The sequence below is a fragment of the Megalobrama amblycephala genome, linkage group LG4 (assembly GCF_018812025.1).
Source record: "Megalobrama amblycephala isolate DHTTF-2021 linkage group LG4, ASM1881202v1, whole genome shotgun sequence".
NCBI lineage: Eukaryota > Metazoa > Chordata > Actinopteri > Cypriniformes > Xenocyprididae > Megalobrama > Megalobrama amblycephala.
In genome coordinates this window covers 23,334,760-23,355,394 of record NC_063047.1, presented here as the reverse complement: position 1 = coordinate 23,355,394, position 20,635 = coordinate 23,334,760, and the positions used below count along the sequence as shown (strand labels likewise).

General features: G+C 39.1%; 2 protein-coding genes across 4 annotated transcripts; both read right to left on the bottom strand.

Moving 5' to 3' along the window:
• Nucleotides 1-808: 808 nt before the first annotated feature.
• LOC125267082 (myosin heavy chain, fast skeletal muscle-like) lies at nt 809-12,099 on the bottom strand. The gene is made up of 41 exons (XM_048188386.1): nt 12,015-12,099; nt 11,785-11,822; nt 11,136-11,354; nt 10,904-11,047; nt 10,662-10,818; nt 10,261-10,288; nt 10,039-10,153; nt 9,786-9,878; nt 9,617-9,680; nt 9,425-9,523; nt 9,244-9,347; nt 9,021-9,159; nt 8,764-8,882; nt 8,523-8,672; nt 8,280-8,450; nt 7,888-8,188; nt 7,429-7,499; nt 7,190-7,277; nt 6,957-7,074; nt 6,760-6,883; nt 6,527-6,663; nt 6,184-6,439; nt 5,850-6,092; nt 5,555-5,731; nt 5,318-5,463; nt 5,139-5,229; nt 4,660-5,049; nt 4,460-4,586; nt 4,132-4,250; nt 3,862-4,058; nt 3,587-3,770; nt 3,300-3,465; nt 3,048-3,172; nt 2,498-2,806; nt 2,173-2,376; nt 1,962-2,087; nt 1,703-1,873; nt 1,466-1,570; nt 1,280-1,375; nt 1,069-1,200; nt 809-903 (listed from the first exon to the last, which is right to left on the bottom strand). Exons 3-41 carry the CDS (start codon nt 11,340-11,342, stop codon nt 886-888), a joined length of 5,811 nt encoding a protein of 1,936 aa, XP_048044343.1. The 5' UTR covers nt 11,343-11,354; nt 11,785-11,822; nt 12,015-12,099; the 3' UTR covers nt 809-885.
• A 3,159-nt stretch (nt 12,100-15,258) lies between these two features.
• Nucleotides 15,259-20,172, bottom strand: LOC125267090. 3 transcript variants are annotated; one of them, XM_048188397.1, is made up of 5 exons: nt 19,365-20,172; nt 19,036-19,148; nt 18,821-18,906; nt 18,301-18,429; nt 17,486-17,674 (listed from the first exon to the last, which is right to left on the bottom strand). In XM_048188397.1, exons 1-4 carry the CDS (start codon nt 19,563-19,565, stop codon nt 18,407-18,409), a joined length of 423 nt encoding a protein of 140 aa, XP_048044354.1. In that variant the 5' UTR covers nt 19,566-20,172; the 3' UTR covers nt 17,486-17,674; nt 18,301-18,406. The 3 variants fall into 3 exon arrangements, with proteins under 3 accessions (XP_048044352.1, XP_048044353.1, XP_048044354.1); XM_048188395.1 differs by lacking the exon at nt 18,301-18,429 and having other exon boundaries at nt 15,259-17,674; nt 19,365-20,133; XM_048188396.1 differs by lacking the exon at nt 18,301-18,429 and having other exon boundaries at nt 15,263-17,674; nt 19,410-20,034.
• Between the last annotated feature and the right edge of the window lie 463 nt (nt 20,173-20,635).

The window sequence follows — 20,635 nt, the reverse complement described above, 5'->3', positions numbered from 1 at the left end:
TCTGCACAGGGGAGAGTTCGCTCTTTTCCCAGTTGATCTGAAGGCCCAACTGGCTGAGGTGACTGAGCACCAGGTCCCTGTGTTCGCACAACTGATCCCGAGACTGAGCTAGAATTTGATTTAAGATCATTTCTCAAATGTGGGTGCGTGTGATTCCGAAAAACTAATTAAATACTGAAGAACAGATGTGGACAAAATTGCTGGTACCCTTGATAAATATGAACAAAAAAAGCCTGTGAAAATAAATGTACATCATTAATCCTTTAGATCTTTTATTTTCATTAAAGTATAAGAATTTAAAATTGGGGGTAAATTTCATCATGAAATAAATGTTTTTCTCTAATACACATTGTACACAATTAATGGTACCCTCAGAAATTCTTATGAGTAATATATCTCAGGGCCTGTATTTATCAAGTCTCTCAAAGTACCTTATTACCAACAGATAAAAAAATCTAAACTTGACCGCTAGGAAAAAAAAAAAAGATATATATATATATATATATATATATATATATATATATATAGTACATCATCTTTATTAGCTTAGCTTTTCACAATCATACATGCAAAACTAAGATTACCTTGTTACCACTTTCAAGGTCTTTTCAGTTAGCTGGGCTTTGTGGCCCATGACCCTTCATAGGACAAGGGGTTTAGAAAATATAGAGAATGATGGATGGATATATACTCATAACTATCGTAAGGGCTAAATGCAAATCAGCCAGGTAGTGTTTTTGTTTGTTAGTATTAAACTTAATATTGTGTGTTGTCCAGCAATGAATTGAAGGAAATCAGAATTCCAAAGGAATTTGCTGCATGAAAGTTTATTTAGTGTTATTTTTACATTTTTAAAGACATCAAAATGGTATAAGATGAAGAGTTTCACTCTGCCTCCTTGGCCTAAAAAACAAACAAACAAACAAACAAAAAAACATGATATAGCATAAAATAAGGACAAATTGAAAGTAAATACCCAATTCTGTGTTTAAACAAACTGGATTAAAAATAATATTGAAAATCAAAAACTGTAAAAATAAGAATATATTATAATATAATTTAAACAACCTTTCCAGCATCACGGCTCTTGGCTCTGAGCTTGTTGACCTGAGACTCAGCAATGTCAGCACGCTCCTCAGCCTCTTCCAGCTCATGCTGCACCTTCCTCAACTTGGACAGGTGAGTGTTTGCTTGTTCCTCCTGCAAAGTCACATACGATTATACCAGGAACTTAATGTAATTGTTCACAAGGTGTATAGTTCTCAAATGAGGTACTCACAGCTTCTTCAGCCTGTCTCTTGTAAGCCTTGACCTTCAGCTGAAGCTTGTCAACCAGATCCTGCAGTCTGTTGAGGTTCTTCTTATCCTCCTCAGTCTGCAGATAATGAACATGGATCAGACTAGAAAATAATCAGATTAATGGGACCAGATTAATAAAGGCTGAATTTTACTACACATTTTTTACCTGGTAGGTGAGCTCCTTGACTCTCCTCTCATATTTGCGGACACCTTTAACAGCATCAGCTCCACGTCTCTGCTCTGCCTCAACTTCAGCCTCAAGCTCACGGACCTAAATGGGAGATATTATTAAACTAATTTTACTCCAATAAAATGTTTAGAGATGTTTAGACACTTCGTACCATCCCCATCAAGACTATGAACATCAAAATGAAGGCGAACATCAGAATAAAGGCAGTCTTACTCTTGACTCCAACTTCTGGAGTTGTTTCTTTCCTCCCTTCATGGCCAGATTCTCAGCCTCATCCAGACGGTGCTGCAAGTCTTTCACTGTCACCTCTAGATTCTTCTTCATCCTTTCAAGGTGAGCACTGGTGTCCTGCTCCTTCTTCAGCTCTTCTGCCATCATTGCAGCCTTTTGCATTAACACAAACATTCATTAGATCCACATTTTTCAAGTATTCAAGCATCTTTTGAAACATTTGTCAGTTACTGTTGCTCACATCAGTGATGGCCTTCTTGGCCTTCTCCTCTGCATTTCTGGCTTCCTGTACAGTGTCATCAACTTCACTCTGGATCTGAACAAGGTCAGCCTCAAGCTTCTTCTTGGTGTTCAGGAGACTTGTGTTCTACAAAATGGAAAGCAACATTCTGAACATTTTAAATGATACTTTTAATATTCTTGATTGTGTTGTAAAAACATTATGCCCTTACCTGAGAGTGCAGCAGCCCAACACGCTCACTGGCGTCCACCAGCTCTTGTTCAGCCACTTTGCGGCTTCTCTCTGTCTGCTCCAGAGCAGCTCTCAGCTCTTCAATCTCAGACTGCATCAGAGTGTTTCTGCGCTCCACCATGGCCACCTGCTCCTTCATGTCTTCCTGTCCTCTCACAGCATCATCAAGGTGCAATTGGGCATCCTGCACATAAACAATAACTTTAGAATAAGCTTTCAGTGTGCATTCTGGTGACCTTAACCTAACAAAAGTTAGATTATACAAACATACTAATGCACCCCAAAGTCGAAAAGAAGTTACATACCTTGAGTTGTCCCTGAACGTTCCTGAGCTGTTTCTGGGCCTCAGCAGCCTGGCGATTGGCATGGCTCAGCTGAATCTCCATCTCATTAAGGTCTCCCTCCATCTTCTTCTTGATTCTCAGAGCATCATTCCTGCTCCTAACTTCAGAGTCCAGAGTGCCCTGCATGGATTCAATGACTCTCTGGCTGTTCCTCTTGATCTGCTCCATCTCCTCATCCTTCTCTGCAAGCTTCCTGTCAATCTCTCCCTTGACCTGGTTTAGCTCAAGCTGGACACGAAGAATCTTGGACTCCTCATGCTCCAGGGTGCCCTATGAAATATAAAAACTACATTTAAATATCAGAATGACAATATGTATTAAGACCACAGTATCAGTCAAGTCAAGTTCAGATTTATTGTCATTCCGCTGTGTATGTGGTGACATACAGTGGAACGAAATGTGGTGCCTCACAGGACCACGGCGCTACATAAATAAAGACAGTATAATCTTATACACAACTAACCTACTGTTCTAGCAAGAACCAGTTCCATATTGATCTCCAGATACTCACTTCAGCCTCCTCCAGGGCGGTCTGAATCTCTGCCTTCTCAGTCTCCACTGTCTTCTTGGCCTTTTCCAGCTCATGGATGCTCTTACCAGTCTCGCCTAACTGTTCTGTCAGATCTGAAATCTCCTCTATTAGAAAGAAAAAAATTTATCTTTACTATTATGAACATTCACACATTAATCATGTGTTTCCCATTTAATGCTCATTACAACTGGAACATGGAACTTTTTTCCAATTTAACAGTTTCATTCTTACGCTGCAGATTCTTGTTCTCTCTCTTGAGGGTCTCCAGCTGGTCCAGACTCTCCTCATAGGAGTTCTTCATCTTGAACAGCTCAGTACTGAGTGAACGAGCCTCTTTCTGGGCACCTTCCAGCTCTGCCTGACCTTCTTCATATTTCTGCTTCCATTCTGCCAGGACCTTTGGTGGAGATATTTCAGGAGCAGGTTAATTTAACTTGTAGCATGCTGAACAAAGCCCAGACTACTTTTAGGATATATCACTCTTGAATAATATCACAGAAAGACTCAATTTTTGTTACCTTGTCAAAATTCCTCTGCTTCTTGTCAAGGTTAGCAGCCAAACCATTGGCTCTCTCCACATCAATCATGAGGTCCTCCACCTCACCCTGGAGTCTCTGTTTGGTCTTCTCCAGAGACGCACATTTGGAGTTCACTGCCTCAATTTGTTCCTCTGCCTCTTGTAGACGTTGAGCCAGCTTCTTCCTGGAAGGCATTTTGTAACCATCAGTCAGATGGATGCAAAATGCATGCAATTGCACAAATTATTAACACATAATATCACTGAGATTCATACTTGGACTCTTCGAGCTCCTCAGTGCGCTGGATGGCATCAGTTTCATATTTGGTTCTCCATTGAGCAACCTCGCTGTTGGCCTTTGACATTCCCCGCTGTAGCTCAGCCTTTGCCTCCTGCTCTTCCTCAAACTGCTCACGGAGCAGGTCACAGTCATGACGGGCTGATTGCACAGCATGGGCCAGTGCGTTCTTAGCCTAGGAGACATAATATTAGCATGCCTCTACAGTAACTGATAAGCATGTGTACGTATGGACTTTGCTGTATTACCTTAACCTCCTCTTCAATCTGCCTCTTAAGCTCCTCAATCTGCTGAGTGAAAGCTTGTTTGCCTCTGGTGAGCTGAGAAACTAGAGCTTCCTTCTCCTCCAGCTGACGGCCAAATTCACCTGTATAGTTTCAGATTCACTGTGTCAGATTGTGCTATGTCTCTATCAGTTCATTTCAAAACTCTTTTTAGCAATCAGCATTTAAATGTGTTTTCTCTAATAAGTCTATGTTAGTCTATGTTAGAAATCCAGTGCTGAATAATCTCAATACACCATACTCAATTAATTTTGAAATACTAATACATTTCTTCGTGATTGTCATTAGATACCATTTTCAGTTTGAAGTCTTGCTCTTTGAGCGCCAAGGTCATTTATCTGGCGTAGGTTCTCATCATTCTTGGATTTAATTTCACTAAGTTGGTCCTCAAGGGTGCGGCACATCTTCTCAAGATTAGCCTGTAAACACCAAAGTTATTAGACATAAAAATTCAACACATGATATACATTCTTTACAAATAAGATTCCCAACCTTTGCTTTGGCAACAGCTTCCATGTTGCTGGAAAGATCATCAATCTCCATTTTGTATTCGCTCTTCTCTTTTTCAAGCTTCTGCTTGACACGCTGCAGGTTGTCGATTTGCTCCCCCAGCTCGGCCACACTGTCTGCCTGCTTCTTGCGGAGGGCAGCAGCAGTAGCTTCATGCTGGAGGGTGGACTCTTCAAGATCACGACGCAGTTTCTGGAATTCAGCTTCACGTTTCTTATTCATCTCGATCTGAGCAGCAGTGGCTCCTCCAGCCTCCTCAAGCCTCTCACTGATCTCCTCAAGTTCCCTGGAGAGATCAGCTCTCTGTTTCTCAACCTTGGCACGAGCAGCACGCTCAGCCTCAATCTCTTCCTCCAGTTCCTCAATGCGAGCCTACGTTGGCAGGTAATTCATGAAATTTTATTAGTCTTTATTTTACCTTTGCCTTTAACAGCATTTAAAAAAATCTCAAAAAAATATACCTGAAGCTCCTTGATTTTCTTTTGGAGTTGAGCACCCAAAGATTGTTCATCTTCTATCTTGCTGAGCAGCTGGCTTATTTCAAAGTCTTTCCTGTTGGTGTTTAACAATAAGGAGTTTGTAAAAAATATTACACATTTTCATTATTTTTTTTCAATAAAAGATTTTATGTTTTAATTACTTTTTTATTTTCTCCTCCGATTGCTGCTTGTCATTCTCCAGGTCCATGATGGACTCTTGGGCTAATTTCAGGTCTCCTTCAAGCTTCCTCTTGGCTCTCTCAAGATCCATGCGGAGCTTCTTCTCTTGTTCAAGGGAACCTTCAAGCTACAGGACAATGATATATAAAATGTATAATTTTTGATCAAAGCAAAAAAGACAGTTCGTTTAATAAAATAATGTTTAACTAGAAACTCACATCATCAACTTGCTGCTCAAGTTTTGTCTTGGATTTGGTCAGGGTGTTGACTTTGTCCTCCTCGGCCTGGAGATCATCCAGTGTCTGCTGATGTGCCTCTTGGAGGGCTTTCTTCTCTTTCGTAAGTTTGGCAATGCTCTCATCCTGAGCTGCCATTTCCTCAGTCAAGTTCTTGACCTGTATGATTTTTTGTTTCAGATGAGCTTATTTATTTATTTATTTATTTACAATTCATATAATCAATTAATATCGTATAAGAGATTAAATCTCATCTTAAACCAACTCAATCTCCAACCTTATTCTCAGTGGCATGTTTCTCTTTCTCCACTTTAGCCAAGGTGAGCTCCAGGTCATCAATGTCCTTCTTCAGCTCAGAGCACTCATCCTCCAGTTTCCTCTTCTTGGCTGTCAGTTCAGCATTGATTTCTTCCTCATCCTCCAGCCTCTCAGTTGTCTCTTTGAGTTTAGCTTCAAGCTGGATTTTGCTCTTGATCAGACCCTCACACCTCTCCTCAGCATCTGAGAGATTCTCAGCTTCCTGTTAGGAAAAGAGGTCACTATATCACTGGAAAACACATTGCTCAGTATAATGGAACTAACATTCAGTTAATTCAAGTAAAAATACTCACAGATGCTACTTGCAGCTGCAGATCATTTTTCTCTTGCAGCAGTGATACCATCTTCTCTTCAAGTTCCTTCTTTTTGGCTTCAGCCTTGGCAAGATCTTCTTTGCATTTTGCAAAGTCCTCTTTCATGGTTGCCAGCTCCTTCTCAGTCTCTGCACTCTTCAGAAGAGGCTTAATCTTGTAATAAACCTTCATCCATGGCCAGTGTTTGACATTCATGAATGAGCGGATGTTGTATTGGATGGTGTAAATGGACTCCCTGGGAATAATTTATCATTAAATGGCATAATCATGGCATAAGCACTGTCATCATTGATGTCATCTTTTTTTTCATGACAATACTCACCTCCTTTCCATCATCTTCACAAACTCCCTCCTCATCAGGAATCCACGGCAGGCAGCCTGAGTCATTGTGACCAGAGCAGCCAGTTTCTCATCACGCATCTCCTCAAGAGTACCCAGAAGACCAGCTTTGAAGAACACCTGAATTAATGTAAAACAGTTAATAAAAAATATATTGATTTACCTGTATAGAATGATCATGCTGAATCTTTGAAAGTTGTAAAGCTGAATGTGAACCTTTGTGTGTCCAAATCTGTACTCATCATGAGGAACGTCGATGGATCCCAGGAGTTTCTCACAGGCTTTCTTGTTATCAATAAACTGTCCCTCTGGGATAACACTGGCATTCAGCACCTTGTATCTGTGGAGGATTGGAAGATTTAACAAAATGCTTCATATCTTCTAATAAAGAGCATCAGTGTGGTCCCATTTACCTCTGCTTGAAGTCACCATAGAGGATTCTGCTGGGGAAGCCCTTTCTGCAGATTCTGATACCCTCCAGTACACCGTTACATCTCAGCTGGTGGATAACCAGGAAGTTCTCCATGAGACCTATAATGATCAGTTTACATCATGAGCTTGGTAAATTAACATTTTCATTATTATATACATTAACATTAAATATTATGTTAATATGAGAATATCTGTGATCCCTTTATTACATTACCTGGAGTCTTGGACTCATTGGGAATCAGACAACGCACAAAGTGAGGGTGAGTGCTCCTCAAGTTGGTCATGAGCTTGCCCAAGTTCTCCTGTTTAATCATCAAAAGATTCACCTTTCTTACTCACATTCTCTCAGTTGTTGTTGTATTATTTCTCTGATCTAGTGTCAGGCAAACTCATGTACAGTCTCTGTCCTTTCAGCTGCATTATTATTCATATTATTTGGTCTCAAAGACATACTCTGAACTGAGAAGACACAGTCTGCATGGAGCCACCCTTCTTCTTGCCTCCCTTCTTGCCGCCACCAGTCTCTATTCAGATAAAAATACAAAGGAACACATATCGTAATAACAAGCAAAGAGTGCAAAACTGAAACAATGTTTGGTTAAATTTAAAAGGCACACTATGTAACTTTTTTGTTCAAAATGTACAAACTGTGTATAATGAGTGAGTACATCATGAATCCTTCTTTCAAATCGTGTTTTTGTCTTATCCCGAATCACTACGGTAAACCTATAATAAGTGTTTATATTATGAACAGAGAAAAGTAGCTCTGGCTACAATGCTCAGGCTTCTTCCACATGCAGTTTTGTTTATTTTTAGCTAGAGCGCCAAAAGTTACGTACTGTGCCTTTAAATATACAATTATGTACATATACATTTAAATACACATAATCAACACTTCAGTTTTTTTTTTACCCTCAACAACAGGTGGGTAGAGAGTAGCCAGCAGTTTGACAGAAGACTTCTGGTACAGCTGCACAACAGACTCATTCAGTGGATCCTTGTTCTTGTCCAACCAGCCAACAATGTTGTAGTCCACAGTTCCAGCATAGTGAACCAGGGAGAAATGAGCTTCAGCCTTGCCTTTGGCAGGCTTTGGTTTCTGGAAAGCATTGCACTTGCCAAGATGCTGATCATACAGCTTGTTCTTAAAGGAAGTGTCTGTAGCCTTGGGGAACATGCACTCCTCTTCAAGGATGGAGAAGATACCCATGGGCTGTTTATAAAAGAATGTTGTTTAATTACTACAATTTTAAGAGTTCAAGCATGGAAATTGGAATTGAATAAGTTCATAAACCAGTAAAAACCTTCTCAATGAGCTCAATGCAAGCAGCCAAGTCCATGCCAAAGTCAATGAACTCCCAAACAATGCCCTCCTTCTTGTACTCCTCTTGTTCCAGCACAAACATGTGGTGGTTGAAAAACTGTTGCAGTTTCTCATTGGTGAAGTTGATGCACAGCTGCTCCATGCTGTTGAACTGGAGGAAGAAACAACCATTTACTACTGAATATCACTCAATGTGCCATCAAAAAGGAGATACAATTCTTACATCAAAGATCTCAAAGCCAGCAATATCCAGCACACCAATGAAGAAATTTCTTTGTTGTTTTGTGTCCAACATCTGGTTGATACGAACGACCATCCACAAGAACATCCTCTCATAGATAGATTTGGCCAAGGCACTCACAGAGTTGTACACCTGTAAGTAGAATAGTGTGGATATTTTATGAAGAACTTCAAATGCACTCTTGATTTTCAGGTTGACATGCTGGAAATATGTCAGTATATACCTGTGGCACGGTCTGTCCTTTGGTCACAAACTCATTTCCGACCTTGACTCTGGGGTAGCACAAAGCTTTCAGCATATCAGCAGAGTTCAAACCCAGAAGGTAGGCAACTTTATCAGCCTCTGCAATTTAAAAAGTTACAAAACAATCATCCCTTTTCTGGCCATGAAAACAAAAATAATCCTTTAGTTTAGGAAAAAAAAAATCTCTTAACAAAAGCACTGCATGTTATGACACACATTAGTAGTGTTTAGTCTCACCCTCTGTGCCGTCAGGCTCAGCCTGCTCCTCACGCTGCTTCTGCTTGAACTTCATGTTACCATGATGAAGCACAGCTCCAGTGAACTTGTAGATGCCCATTTTCTCCTCATTACTAAAGCCCAAAATGTCAATAGCAGTCTGAAAATTACAGAGAAGAAAGAGCTTTAGGATCTGCCATATATAAATATACAATATGACAATATTCAAACAGAAATGACTCACATCAGTAGCAACCAGCTCCTCTTTATCATCAATGCTGGCCACTGTGATCTGACCCTGACTGCACATGGGGAAGTCATAGGGGTTGGTGGTGATGAGCGTCATTTCTGTAAAATACACAGATTTTTTGAAAGAGTACAATATTATCTGGCATTGAAACATTTAATGAAATATGTGCACCTACCAATCAGCTCAGGCTTATGGTTGGTCATCATCTGGTAGAAGATGTGGTAGCCTCTCTCATCTGGAAGCTGGAATGTCACTCTAGACTTCTCCAGCAGATCTGTTGAGAGAATGTACTTGAGTCACAATCATCTGAAGAGTGACAGACAAAGACAAATGTGCAGGATGGATCAATGAAATCGTGTCCACCTACATGTCTCAATGTCAGCACTAGCCAGTTTTCCAGTTGTACCGAAGTGAATTCTGATGAATTTACCCTGTTTAAAACAAAATAGAATGATACATAAATAATGTCTTTATAGACAATTCTGTATAAATATATAAATATAAATATAAATATAAATATAAATATATATACTTACAAAACGAGAGGAGTTGTCATTTCTCACAGTCTTGGCATTACCATAAGCCTCAAGCAGAGGGTTGGCAGCAATGATCTGGTCCTCAAGAGAGCCCTGTGATGTTTGAAGGGTTTTCAGTTATTTTGTTTCATGTCTAAACACTGTTTTCAGGCATTTCACAAATTCACATATCATATGTTGTGGGAGATGATTGTTATGAATTTGAACTATATCTTTCATAATAATATATTTGACAGTTTTATATCTCATGTACCTGCATTTTGCCAGGAGTCTGCTCTTTCTTCTTTTCACCACCTCCCACTGCAATTGTGGCAAAGTACTGGATGACACGTTTGGTGTTCACAGTCTTTCCAGCACCAGATTCTCCACTGGTTTATGAGAGATTAGAAAACAGAAGATGATAAGACATGAGGAAGTTACATAAGAGAAAAATATAACTGTTCTCAACAACTCCAATAGTAAGCTTGATACATACGTAATCAGGACAGACTGGTTCTCTCTGTCTGTTAATTCAAAGATAATAATGTTTTAGCACTTGTTTTATAAAAAACTATCCTCCGGTTTCACAGACAGCTTAAGCTAGTCCTAGACTAAAATGCATGTTTGAGCTGTTATAACTGAAAGCAACTTGTACGGACATATCTTAAAATATTTCAGTGCCATTGTTTTGTCTAAAGATACACACCAATAATGTTTTTTTTTTTCTTTTTTTTTTCTCCAGTGAAAGATTATAAAAGCTACTTAAATGCCCTTATTGAACTAAATGCCCTATATTAAATGCCTAATCCTGGCTTAGGCTAAGCCCTGTCTGTGAAACCAGGCCTAAGAATGTGAATTTCAACATATATAATTCAGATCTCAGAAATAATGTCTTACCAGTCAGCATGAACTGAAAGGCGTTGTCAGAGACAGAGAAGATGTGGGGTGGGGCCTCCATACGCTTTTTGCCTCTGTAGGCAGCCACCACTTCTGCATCATACACTGGGAGCCACTTGTAGGGGTTCACAGTTGCGCAGAAGAGCCCAGAGTAGGTCTAAAAAGAAGCCGAGAAGTGGTTAGATTTCAACACCACAGACAAAATGAATTTCAATGCTGTTTTAAGTTGTTTCAGAACCTACGTAGATCATCCATGCAGCATAACGCTCTTTGAGGTTATACAGCACAGAGGCTTCATTGAGATGGGTCATCATGGCCATGTCCTCAATCTTGTCAAACTTGGGAGGATTCATTGGGTAGACATCTTCCTCCTTAGCAACTCTCTCCTAGAAATTTGATAAATTAGATATAAAAGAAAACATTGTAATAAGCAATTTAATGAGCATCTAACATGAAATGGAAATTAAAACTCACCTCCTTAGTGTCAAGCAAAACAACTGTGACTTTGCCACCATCTTTGCTCTTGATTGTTCCCTTGAGGTACAACTCTTTGGCATCAGCCACATAGCAGGCAGTCTTGGCATCAAATGGTTTGTTCTGAGCCTCGATTCTCTCCTTCTCAGGCTTACGAAGGTAAATGGCAGCCTTGCCATAAACGGCCATCTCCGCGTCCGTACTCATGGTGGCGACTTACTGGAAATTGGAAAGTGTTTTAATTAATAAAATTAAATCGTCAGCAAAAAAGATTTTGTGCCTATATTCTAATTCTCCAAAACTCTTGATATCTTGCCAGCAAATGTCACACAAACTTCTTTTTGTTTGTCAAAATACTAGTCATATAGCAATGTCTGTTGAAATGCTTATATGACGTGAATCTAAAAGATGTTCAGTACCTCAACTATTTAATACCCCCATAACAACATAAATCTACACAGAGGAACACATTTATGAATAATCTTAAATCCTTGTTCTGTGCCATGAAATTTTGATTTTAAATCACACAAAACTCTTAACCAAGATATCAAAAACAAAGACTCACCTGGCATACAATAATGGGCTATATAAACACACACAGATGAAATCACACTGATCAACACAAGAAGTGTAAGGAAAATCCACCTACCTTCCCTTGACTTGAAACCAGATGAAATTACTTCAGCCCTGCAAAACAATTCATTTACATTTAAAATTTGATTATAAGTGATGATTTTATAAACACCAGATAATTTAAATTGATGCTATTTTATTACAAACTAAAGAGGAAGCTACAGATGATCTGCTTTCACTTCAGGTTTGAAATGAATTTTTATAACAATTTCATTGTGTGCCAATATAAAATGCAAAGTAACTTACCACCAACAGGAGCTCCTCTAGTCTCCTATAGGGATGATCATGCTCTCCCCTACACTTATATTGAGTTGAACTTGCACACTAAGCAGGCACTAAATATGGACAGGCATTACAGTTTTAATTACTGTATATAGAAGCTCTCCATCCACAGTAAGGAAAGCATATGATAGCCTTATTAGAAATCAGTTCCAAGAAAACATAAGGCAACTAAGAAGTTGTCATTAAATAAATGCTGGACTATGAACATAAATTATTATTATTATTATTATTATTATTATTATTATTAAACAAACATTGCCTTGTGTTAAATTTATGACAAGCTATATACACACAAATATTTTATATCATCTTGATAAGGGTATATCAGGGATTTAAATTTAACACAAGGCAATCTTTGTTTAATAATAATAATAATAATAATAATAATTTATGTTCATAGTCCAGCATTTATTTAATGACAACTTCTTAGTTGCCTTATGTTTTCTTGGAACTTAAATTTAAATCAGTTATCACTTACAAGTTGAACTGCTATAATATAACAAATCAATGTAGATAGCAAAAGAACATTAGTCCAAATGTATTATGTATGTTATGTGTTTAAATTTATGACATGCTCAACACCATATATTGCATATTAGCTTTTTAGCATTTCTATTTATGTAACAGGCAAGCTGATGCTTAATGTGATATGATAGCCAGATGGAGAGGAACTGACTCTAATGCTTGTCCAGTGGTAATCATTCATGTTTACTGTCACTGTTGTGTCCTCTGTGCATTAAGAATGAACGTAATCGTCTGTAAACATTAATCTTATTGTTCTCATAGATGTATTGTCTAATTGCTAAGATATGCTAATGATATCAGTTATCTGTAGGGCGGGACTTGATTTTGCCCATCAGTCATTAATTGGATTGCCACTTTTGCTATTACTGTGATCTCAAGTGAGTGACAGGTTGTCTCGCCCCCATGCCAGTAAACATTAGTGAAGAGATATCATTGCAAGATAGAGGGAAATGTATTTTGATTAAAGATTAGGTAATAAAAATTATGTGCATGGATAAAATCAACAAATAACTACTGCAATATTCCATAAAAAAATAAAAACATAAAACAATTTTGATTTCATGGTGACAACTATAAGTTCCACTTGGGCAAATGCCTAACCCCATCCCACCACTAACCCTACCCTTAAAACATTCCAGGATCTCCATATAGTGGACTTCAGTGGGGTTCACTGGGTGGAAAGTCCAAATTGTAGTTTCAATGCAGCTTCAAAGCGCTCTACACGATCCCAGACGAGGAATAAGGGTCTTGTCTTTTCCTCAAAAAACCTTAATTTCTTTTCGACTGAAGAAAGAAAGACATGAACATCTTGGATGACATGGTGATGTAAGGGTGGACCTCCTACAGGCGTTCAGGCTGATTATGATTACACTTAAAATAATTACAAAATAGATGTATGAGATGATAAAATCATATAGCATTAATCATACCCAGCATGTATGTAAAACGTTACCTGAGAGATAGAGAAAGTGAAAGAGAAAGAGAGAGAGAAAGAGAGGGCCAGAGAATGCCCAAGAAAAGCCAAGCTACGAAAAGCCCTTTACCACGTGACTGAAACCCAAATGTGAGACATTCAGACTGACCAATCAGAAGATTAAAACTTCCCTCACTGTACTAAAGGTGTGACAATTTGTAGACCCCTGATGTACACACATCTTGGCCTACAGGGCTTGATCACTATCAACACATTTGTGTCTTCCAAATGGCCCTTGTAGCAAGAGAGAGGGGGTTGAAACAGTAAAGCAAATGTCTTTGTTCATTTTAAAATACCTTTAGATATTTTCAATCTTACAGTGGTGAGTAAATTTTCTGGAAATTTTAATTCAGAAGTGAACTAATCCTTTAATGAAGCTATAATCTCCAACCTAACTATGGTCTGATACTGTTGGCCTGGTGCTGCTGTCCTGAAGCTGCTGTCACATATGGCGCTGTGGCTCTGCATTTGGATATTGGATGCATTTCTTTACTAAAAAGTTGTTCAGTTATACAGTAGGTGGCGCCCATACTGTATATATCATGGTTAAAAGCAGCAGCGGGGGTGTGGGGAAAGTCATATCAGGCAGATGCTTATGTGAGACAGCCTGAGGAATGCTGCTCCAACTCAAATGTCATTGCATACATTTACTGTGACATCTTCACAATAACATCACTGTAATCATTTACAGAACCACTATTTCTGTTGATTCCGTTGATTGTGGTCAGTCTATGGCAAGCCAAATTAGCTTTCAATGTTCCCAGGGTTACTCATTGTAGTAACAACTACAATTAAAAAGCTCTACAAACACATTTTTTCTAGTCATATGTCTCCAATGTCTTCCATTCTTTTTTTTTAATTAATAATAATTCCAATTAAAGATTTTACAATTCAATTATTGCTAGTAACAATTACAAATAGAGAGCTCATTAATTACATTTTTACAAGTAACAATTGCAATTACAATTAGAGAGCTCTCTAATTCAATTCTTACTAGTAAATATGCAATTATCTTGCCTGGAAAATCCAGCCTCACCACTGTACCAGCGGATGAGTCTGGTCCGGTCTGGTCGGCCAGTGAATCAATTCGATTTCTAGGGCGGAGCAAATCCGAGCAAACAGGAAGCGGAGTAAACCAATCAGAGAAGGGCGGATATGACGTTAGCAAAGCGACAAGAGAGTCAACAGCGAAAAGTAAATAAACGGCCCCGGGCAAGCACATTAGCACAATAGTTTTTTGGCAAGCAAGGAGAGTAGTTTAACATGGCTAGCACTAGAGAAAGCGACGTTAATGACTTGTGTCATTGTTGCAGTAAGAATTTGAGAATACGTGGTGTTATTGCCAATTAGCCTTTCGCCGAGCCCCGCCCCCCTTAGTTACTGTTGCTACGTCCGACAAACAAATGGTCTAACACGACCAGCGCGACAGATTGCCATGACGGGAAGAGGTATACCCGTGCTTGTCAGTGACCTTTTTTGGAGCAATACCTCCGCGATATCCTCCAGATCGAGGCAAAAGGGGTTACAGTATGCAGTGGAGGGATACATTCAAAATATAAAAATACGCAATGAAGGAGACATGACTACTATCGAGGCTAATGCTTACCGGTCTCAAGCGAAATCTGAGAAACCCCATGACCTGTACCTCAAATGCAACCAGCACAGCCTCGTGGACCAGTCATGCTCTTGCACTGCCGGGTAAGTTCTCTTTCATATGTTATGGTCTATTATTGTCTATTGCGAGTAGCTATTTTGTTCAAATACAAGGGTTAGCTAGCTAAACATGTGCGTCAAAGCCATTCAAAGCTAACTAACATTTCTCTGTTGTTTTGAGAATAGCCGTTTTGAGAATCAGAATGTTTTATTTCCATTGCTGATGAACAGAATTCACAAATAGAAAATTGCTTTGGCTTAAAAGGTGCATAACAGATAAAATAATAAAATGAAATACATAAAACAAAATATAAGGCATTCGGATATCCATTTTATTTTATTATCTGTTATGCACCTTTAACTAAGCCAAAGCTATTTCCTAGTTGTGAATTATGTTCAACAATGGATATAAAACATTCTGAATCTGAAAACAGCCAATACTAATAACATAACTAATAACATTAATAACTAATGCTACTTCTGTAATTCTTCTTAATTTAGTTCACCAGGGTTTTGCTCTCATATTGTGGGCCTGATGCACACACTGGACCTGTGCCGTGCCAGAAGTGATGACATCTCCTCCACAAGCCAGCCCCAGCAGTGGCACAAAGCCAGGGGTAAAAAAAATTACTGGACAACCTGTGAGTAGTGTGGTGGCAGTAAAGGCCAAAGTCAACCGCAAGCGGAAACCCATCATGTCCAGTTACGTTCATAATAAGTACGCCCCCCCCCCCAACTTTCCATGTATTCTACATCAACACTATTACGTACCATCACACTGTTCTGAATATATTTCTATGTACTGTCACGACACCAATACTCACCAGCATGTATTGTTATAGGAAAGAGTTAGGGACAGGAGTACATGGTCTACTGAGGGAGATGACTGATGCACCCATAAGCTACATAGCTGATGATATTGCACCAGAGGTAGAAATTGAAGGCAGGAAATATGCATTGGGGTGCGGTCTAAGCCACCAGGTAAGATGAACAATCAAAGATGTAAACAAACCAGTCAGAATCAATAGTATCATTACTTACTGTTGTAGAAAAGATTTTCCATCACAGGTTTATTGGGATTTCAGTAAAATCATGAAGTTATAATATTAAATGGTTTTACAATGTAAAAAAAATAATAATCATTGGCCTGACATATTATACACAGACACAAAAACACATTAAACAAGGATTGAACTACATAGTATCCAGAAATCTGTTTATAGGACTTTACTATTGCAGGCTTACAAAATGCAGTAAAAATAACAGTTAAAACAGTTAAAGATATATGATGTTGCAATACTTTGTTTTCATGCTTTGCTACTACTGTCCCTGACTGACTCTTACTTTAGTATGTGTGGCTGGAAGTTTGAAAGCATGCTCACCACATACCAGATGTGATTTATAATCCCTAACCGTGTATTAGGAATTTTGCCTGACACTATCTTGAACTTTTTTATTTTAGCGATGGCCCTCTCTACATGCACCCTGTGCTTTGCAATGCGCTTTGTCACCAGCACATCCCCAGCTGGCATTTGCCTCTTAGACCTTGAAAACGGTGGCAGGTTTAACTTCAGTCCAAGTGCCTGCATCTCTTCCTCGATTTAAAAGCCCTTATCAGCCATAATGCCATCCCCTCTATGCAAATAGCCACTGTCTATATGTTTCTCTAGTAGTGGGAGGATGCCACACTGCCTGACTAGCTCCTTGTCTGACATTGCTCCTGTAAACAGGGCAGATGAAAAAAATCACAGCACCACGGGGGTCACAGGCAACTAGTGATTTTAGTGTGTTTGTACTTTTGTAGTTTGAATAGCTCTGGCTTTGCAACACCAGTGATGTTGGCCTTTCAATTTTTAGCTCTGTGCAGTCTAATATTGCATATGTGGTCAGTCTACTTTGTAAGTTTCTGGCATGTTTTGTGTTATGACATCTCTGTGAGGCCAAATTGGTAATTCACCTAATACATCAAACATATAATGAATCCAAGAATTGAAAATATTACTTGCTGCTTGCATGTTTATATTAAATCTGAAGGCAAGGCTTTTTAAGTCTTCATTGTTGCGGAGTTTCATTAAAACAAACAGCAACTGGGTACGGAGGGGCATCTCTGCTATTTGCCAATCATTGTGCTTGTAGTTTAGGGGTACATTTTTTTGAGTGGTATGTGGATCATTTGGAATGTCAAATATTGTGCACAGTTGATTGAATCGTTCATATGTAAACCCTGTACTGTATTCCAACATCTTGTGGATTTCACTGCTTTGAAGAAGTTCAGGTGTTAGAGTTTTCTTTTTAAATGTGCCAATTTGTGCTTTAAGGCTTTTTAATTCAGTTTCTTGTAAAGACAATTGCAATTTAATGTTGTTGTTTTCTGCTTCCAATTCCTTCTCCTTTTCAGTGCTCTGACAGGACTGCTCCTCCTCACGCTCCCTTTCCAGCTGGCATCCAGGAAGTGGGGGGTGCTCAGGACTCTCTGTAAAAAAAAAATATGTTTGCACATTAATGATTATAATTTATTGTTCTCACCTTTTACAGCTGCCACTGGTTAGTCAAATTGGAGAGCCTTGTGTTGACCCTGGAGCAGCTACAGTTAGACCACCAGATGACCTGCCCAACTTTCCCCTGCCATCCCAACCTACCGGCTTCTGCACAGTGTTGAATGAAAGTGCCATGCATCGTTACACAGAACTGAGCATTTCTTTGCCTGATTCTATAGCTCTTGAACAAGAGACCCGAGAACAGAGCACAAACAACTTATGGTTTAAAGCAAGGTCTGGCCGAATCACATCAACTTCTTTTAAAAGAATCTGCTCTAGGAGAGCTGACCATGAAAAACTAGCTAAAAGTTTAAAGAGCGCAGGATCATTTCAAACTAAGGCCATGAAAAGAGGCACAGAACAAGAGCCTATAGCAGCGATACATTACACCAAGCTCACAGGTCATCTAGTGTATCCATGTGGTTTTGTTGTAAATCCCAATGCCCCACACCTTGGTACATCACCTGACCGTAAGGTGATAGAGAGAGGGAGTGAAAGCTCAAACTACGGGTTAAAAGAAATAAAGTGTCTTTCCAAGAATAGCTTCACAGAGTGTCCCTACCTTTGCAAGCAGGCTGATGGCAGCTATAAATTAAAAGAGTGTCATGCCCATTATCAAATAATGGGGCAGCTTGGTCTTTCAGGTATGTCCTGGTGTGATTTCTTTGTTAAATGTGAAGACGACTACCACCTAGAGAGAATACACTTTGATGTTGCAAAATGGGAACAAATGAAGTGCAAGCTTGATGCATTCTTCTTTACCTACTATATTATGTGCCAGTGATTCTTATTTTGTTCTATTGTTTGGTTTGCAGTGTTGAGCAAGTTACTTTAACATTGTAATATATTCTATATTACTCATTTCACTCATTTCTCTTTCACTTACAGCTATATATATATATATATATATATATATATATATATAAAATTAAATATATATAATTAAATATATATTTGGATTACATATTACTGTTCATTTTTTTTTTACTGAGTTACTTTTGGCAAAAGTTCAACTGAAAATGGAAAACAATACAGTAAATACATTTACACCAGTAGTAATGTGAAAAATGCGTTCCACTCACCACTTTCAACAGCATGTTGTTGACTCTCTCCTGCATCAGTAGTGGAGATGGAACCGGAGGAGGCATCCTGCACACAGACTCTGCGTCTGCACACACGTTTTGTACATGAGCATCATCACCCTTTAACTTATTTACAGTAACAAATAAATGTAACATGTTCATAAGCACTATTACTATTAGTGCTTATCAACATACATATTTATAAATTGGCCTACCGTTTTTTGGGCGACTTTCGACAGCCTCCAAGCTTCTCCTTAGTTGGGTTAGGCCCTTGCACAGCATTTACGGGATTGGGGAACTCAGGGGTAGGTTTTCCGTTCATAAAATGCTACATGAAAGATAAAAACAAAATTGTTTAAAGTTGCTTGTTGGGGCGCTATGTTCGACTTTGTTGTAAACTGACGAAAAATAAAGTTGGGGAGCTCAAAGACCCAACACAATGGTAATCATAATCCATGGTAATCATAACTTTGGTCCAATTTGTGTTATTGCCTCTAGTTAGTAGATCTAGACAACACGGTAACTAGTTAGCTGTTAGCCTTACCTTTGAGCAGACGTATTTATGCTTCGTAATGTTCGACTCATTTACCTGGGAGTGGGGCCGTCCACACTGTTTTATCCATTGTAGGCACCGCTCACGTTGTGTTTTCGGCTTTGGGAATGGAAAGAACACAACTCCTCCAGACAATCTCTCGGGGAATCTAGTGTCCGATTTACAAACGCCGTGGGCGCACCGCTTCACCATCTTGGTTGGAGTCAATGTTTGACGGACCTGCTCACATAGTAACGGTTGCTATGATGTGTGATTGGACAATGGCCGTTTTGGGGGAGGGGCCGGCGAAAGGCTAATTGTGTGTGCGTGTGACATCGTATCAGGCCATCTGCTCAATAAATTGTTAAAACATACAGTCCCCGATCAGTGCTGAGAGTCTAGATGGCATAAACAAAGATGTAATGAATCTTGACAAACTGAGGACGGAATCGAAACTGTCTCGTGTCTCTCTCTCATCTGCTCGTGCTGGGATCAGCAGCGGCGCGGGCGACACAACGAGCCTCTTTACAGATGTCAAACAAACCAAAGCTCTTTAATGCTTTTGTGCTCGCTTGAATGAGATTCGCCATGTATTTTGAACACAATGAAGCGAGAATGGACGAGCACAAGCTTCATTTCAGACGCAAGCCGTCTCTGTTTCTCTCAAAACCTCATCCATATTTAAATGTACACTTCTAATGCATTCTTGTGATCGAATCTTGTCGATTCGCTGGAGTGTTTTTATTTAAAAAGAGGCCGTCAGCTCACGGTTGCTTTAAAAGGCTCGACTCGGCTCGCCTCGTTTTGTGTGTGCGTGTGACATTGTATCAGGCCATCTATGGAGTTTCTTTTGTGTCTTTTTTACTCAAACAAACATATTGTGTTTGAGAGTAAAACTAATTATTTTGTAATTAAAAAATATATATATTGCAAAAAAAGTCTTCTTAAGGCTCAAAAATAAAGAAGTTGATAACAGAATTATTTGCAGTGCGTGTAAATCTTTGAAAACCTTTATTTTTCCTTGTGCACTTCGAGAACTTTTCATCCCAAACCCACACATTTTGCTCTCTTTTCTGCTGTCTTTTTTGCGGGTCAAAATATTTTGCTTGCGAGGTGAATAGGTTTGCAAGCTGAAAAGTTTTGCAAGTTGAAAAGTTTTGCGAATTGAAAAGTTTTGTTTGCACGTGAAGCTGTAGCTCAGTGGGCGGTCTCTACCAACCAGGATGAAAGGCATTTTTCTATTGGTCACCCTCGATTGAAGTGACAAGTTGGCCACGTCCACT

Excerpts from the sequence above, each read along its gene's own strand:
- LOC125267090 (XM_048188395.1), bottom strand. The coding sequence starts at position 19,565 with ATGGTGAAGCGGTGCGCCCACGGCGTTTGTAAATCGGACACTAGATTC. Across the intron at positions 19,149-19,364 it reads ATAAATACGTCTGCTCAAAG|CATTTTATGAACGGAAAACC; the intron begins GTAAGGCTAACA and ends TCTTTCATGTAG. Across the intron at positions 18,907-19,035 it reads CGAAAGTCGCCCAAAAAACG|ACGCAGAGTCTGTGTGCAGG; the intron begins GTAGGCCAATTT and ends ACGTGTGTGCAG.
- LOC125267082 (XM_048188386.1), bottom strand. The coding sequence starts at position 11,342 with ATGAGTACGGACGCGGAGATGGCCGTTTATGGCAAGGCTGCCATTTAC. Across the intron at positions 7,278-7,428 it reads CTGTGTCTTCTCAGTTCAGA|GAGAACTTGGGCAAGCTCAT; the intron begins GTATGTCTTTGA and ends ATGATTAAACAG. Across the intron at positions 5,732-5,849 it reads AACATGCCACTGAGAATAAG|GTCAAGAACTTGACTGAGGA; the intron begins GTTGGAGATTGA and ends AAAATCATACAG.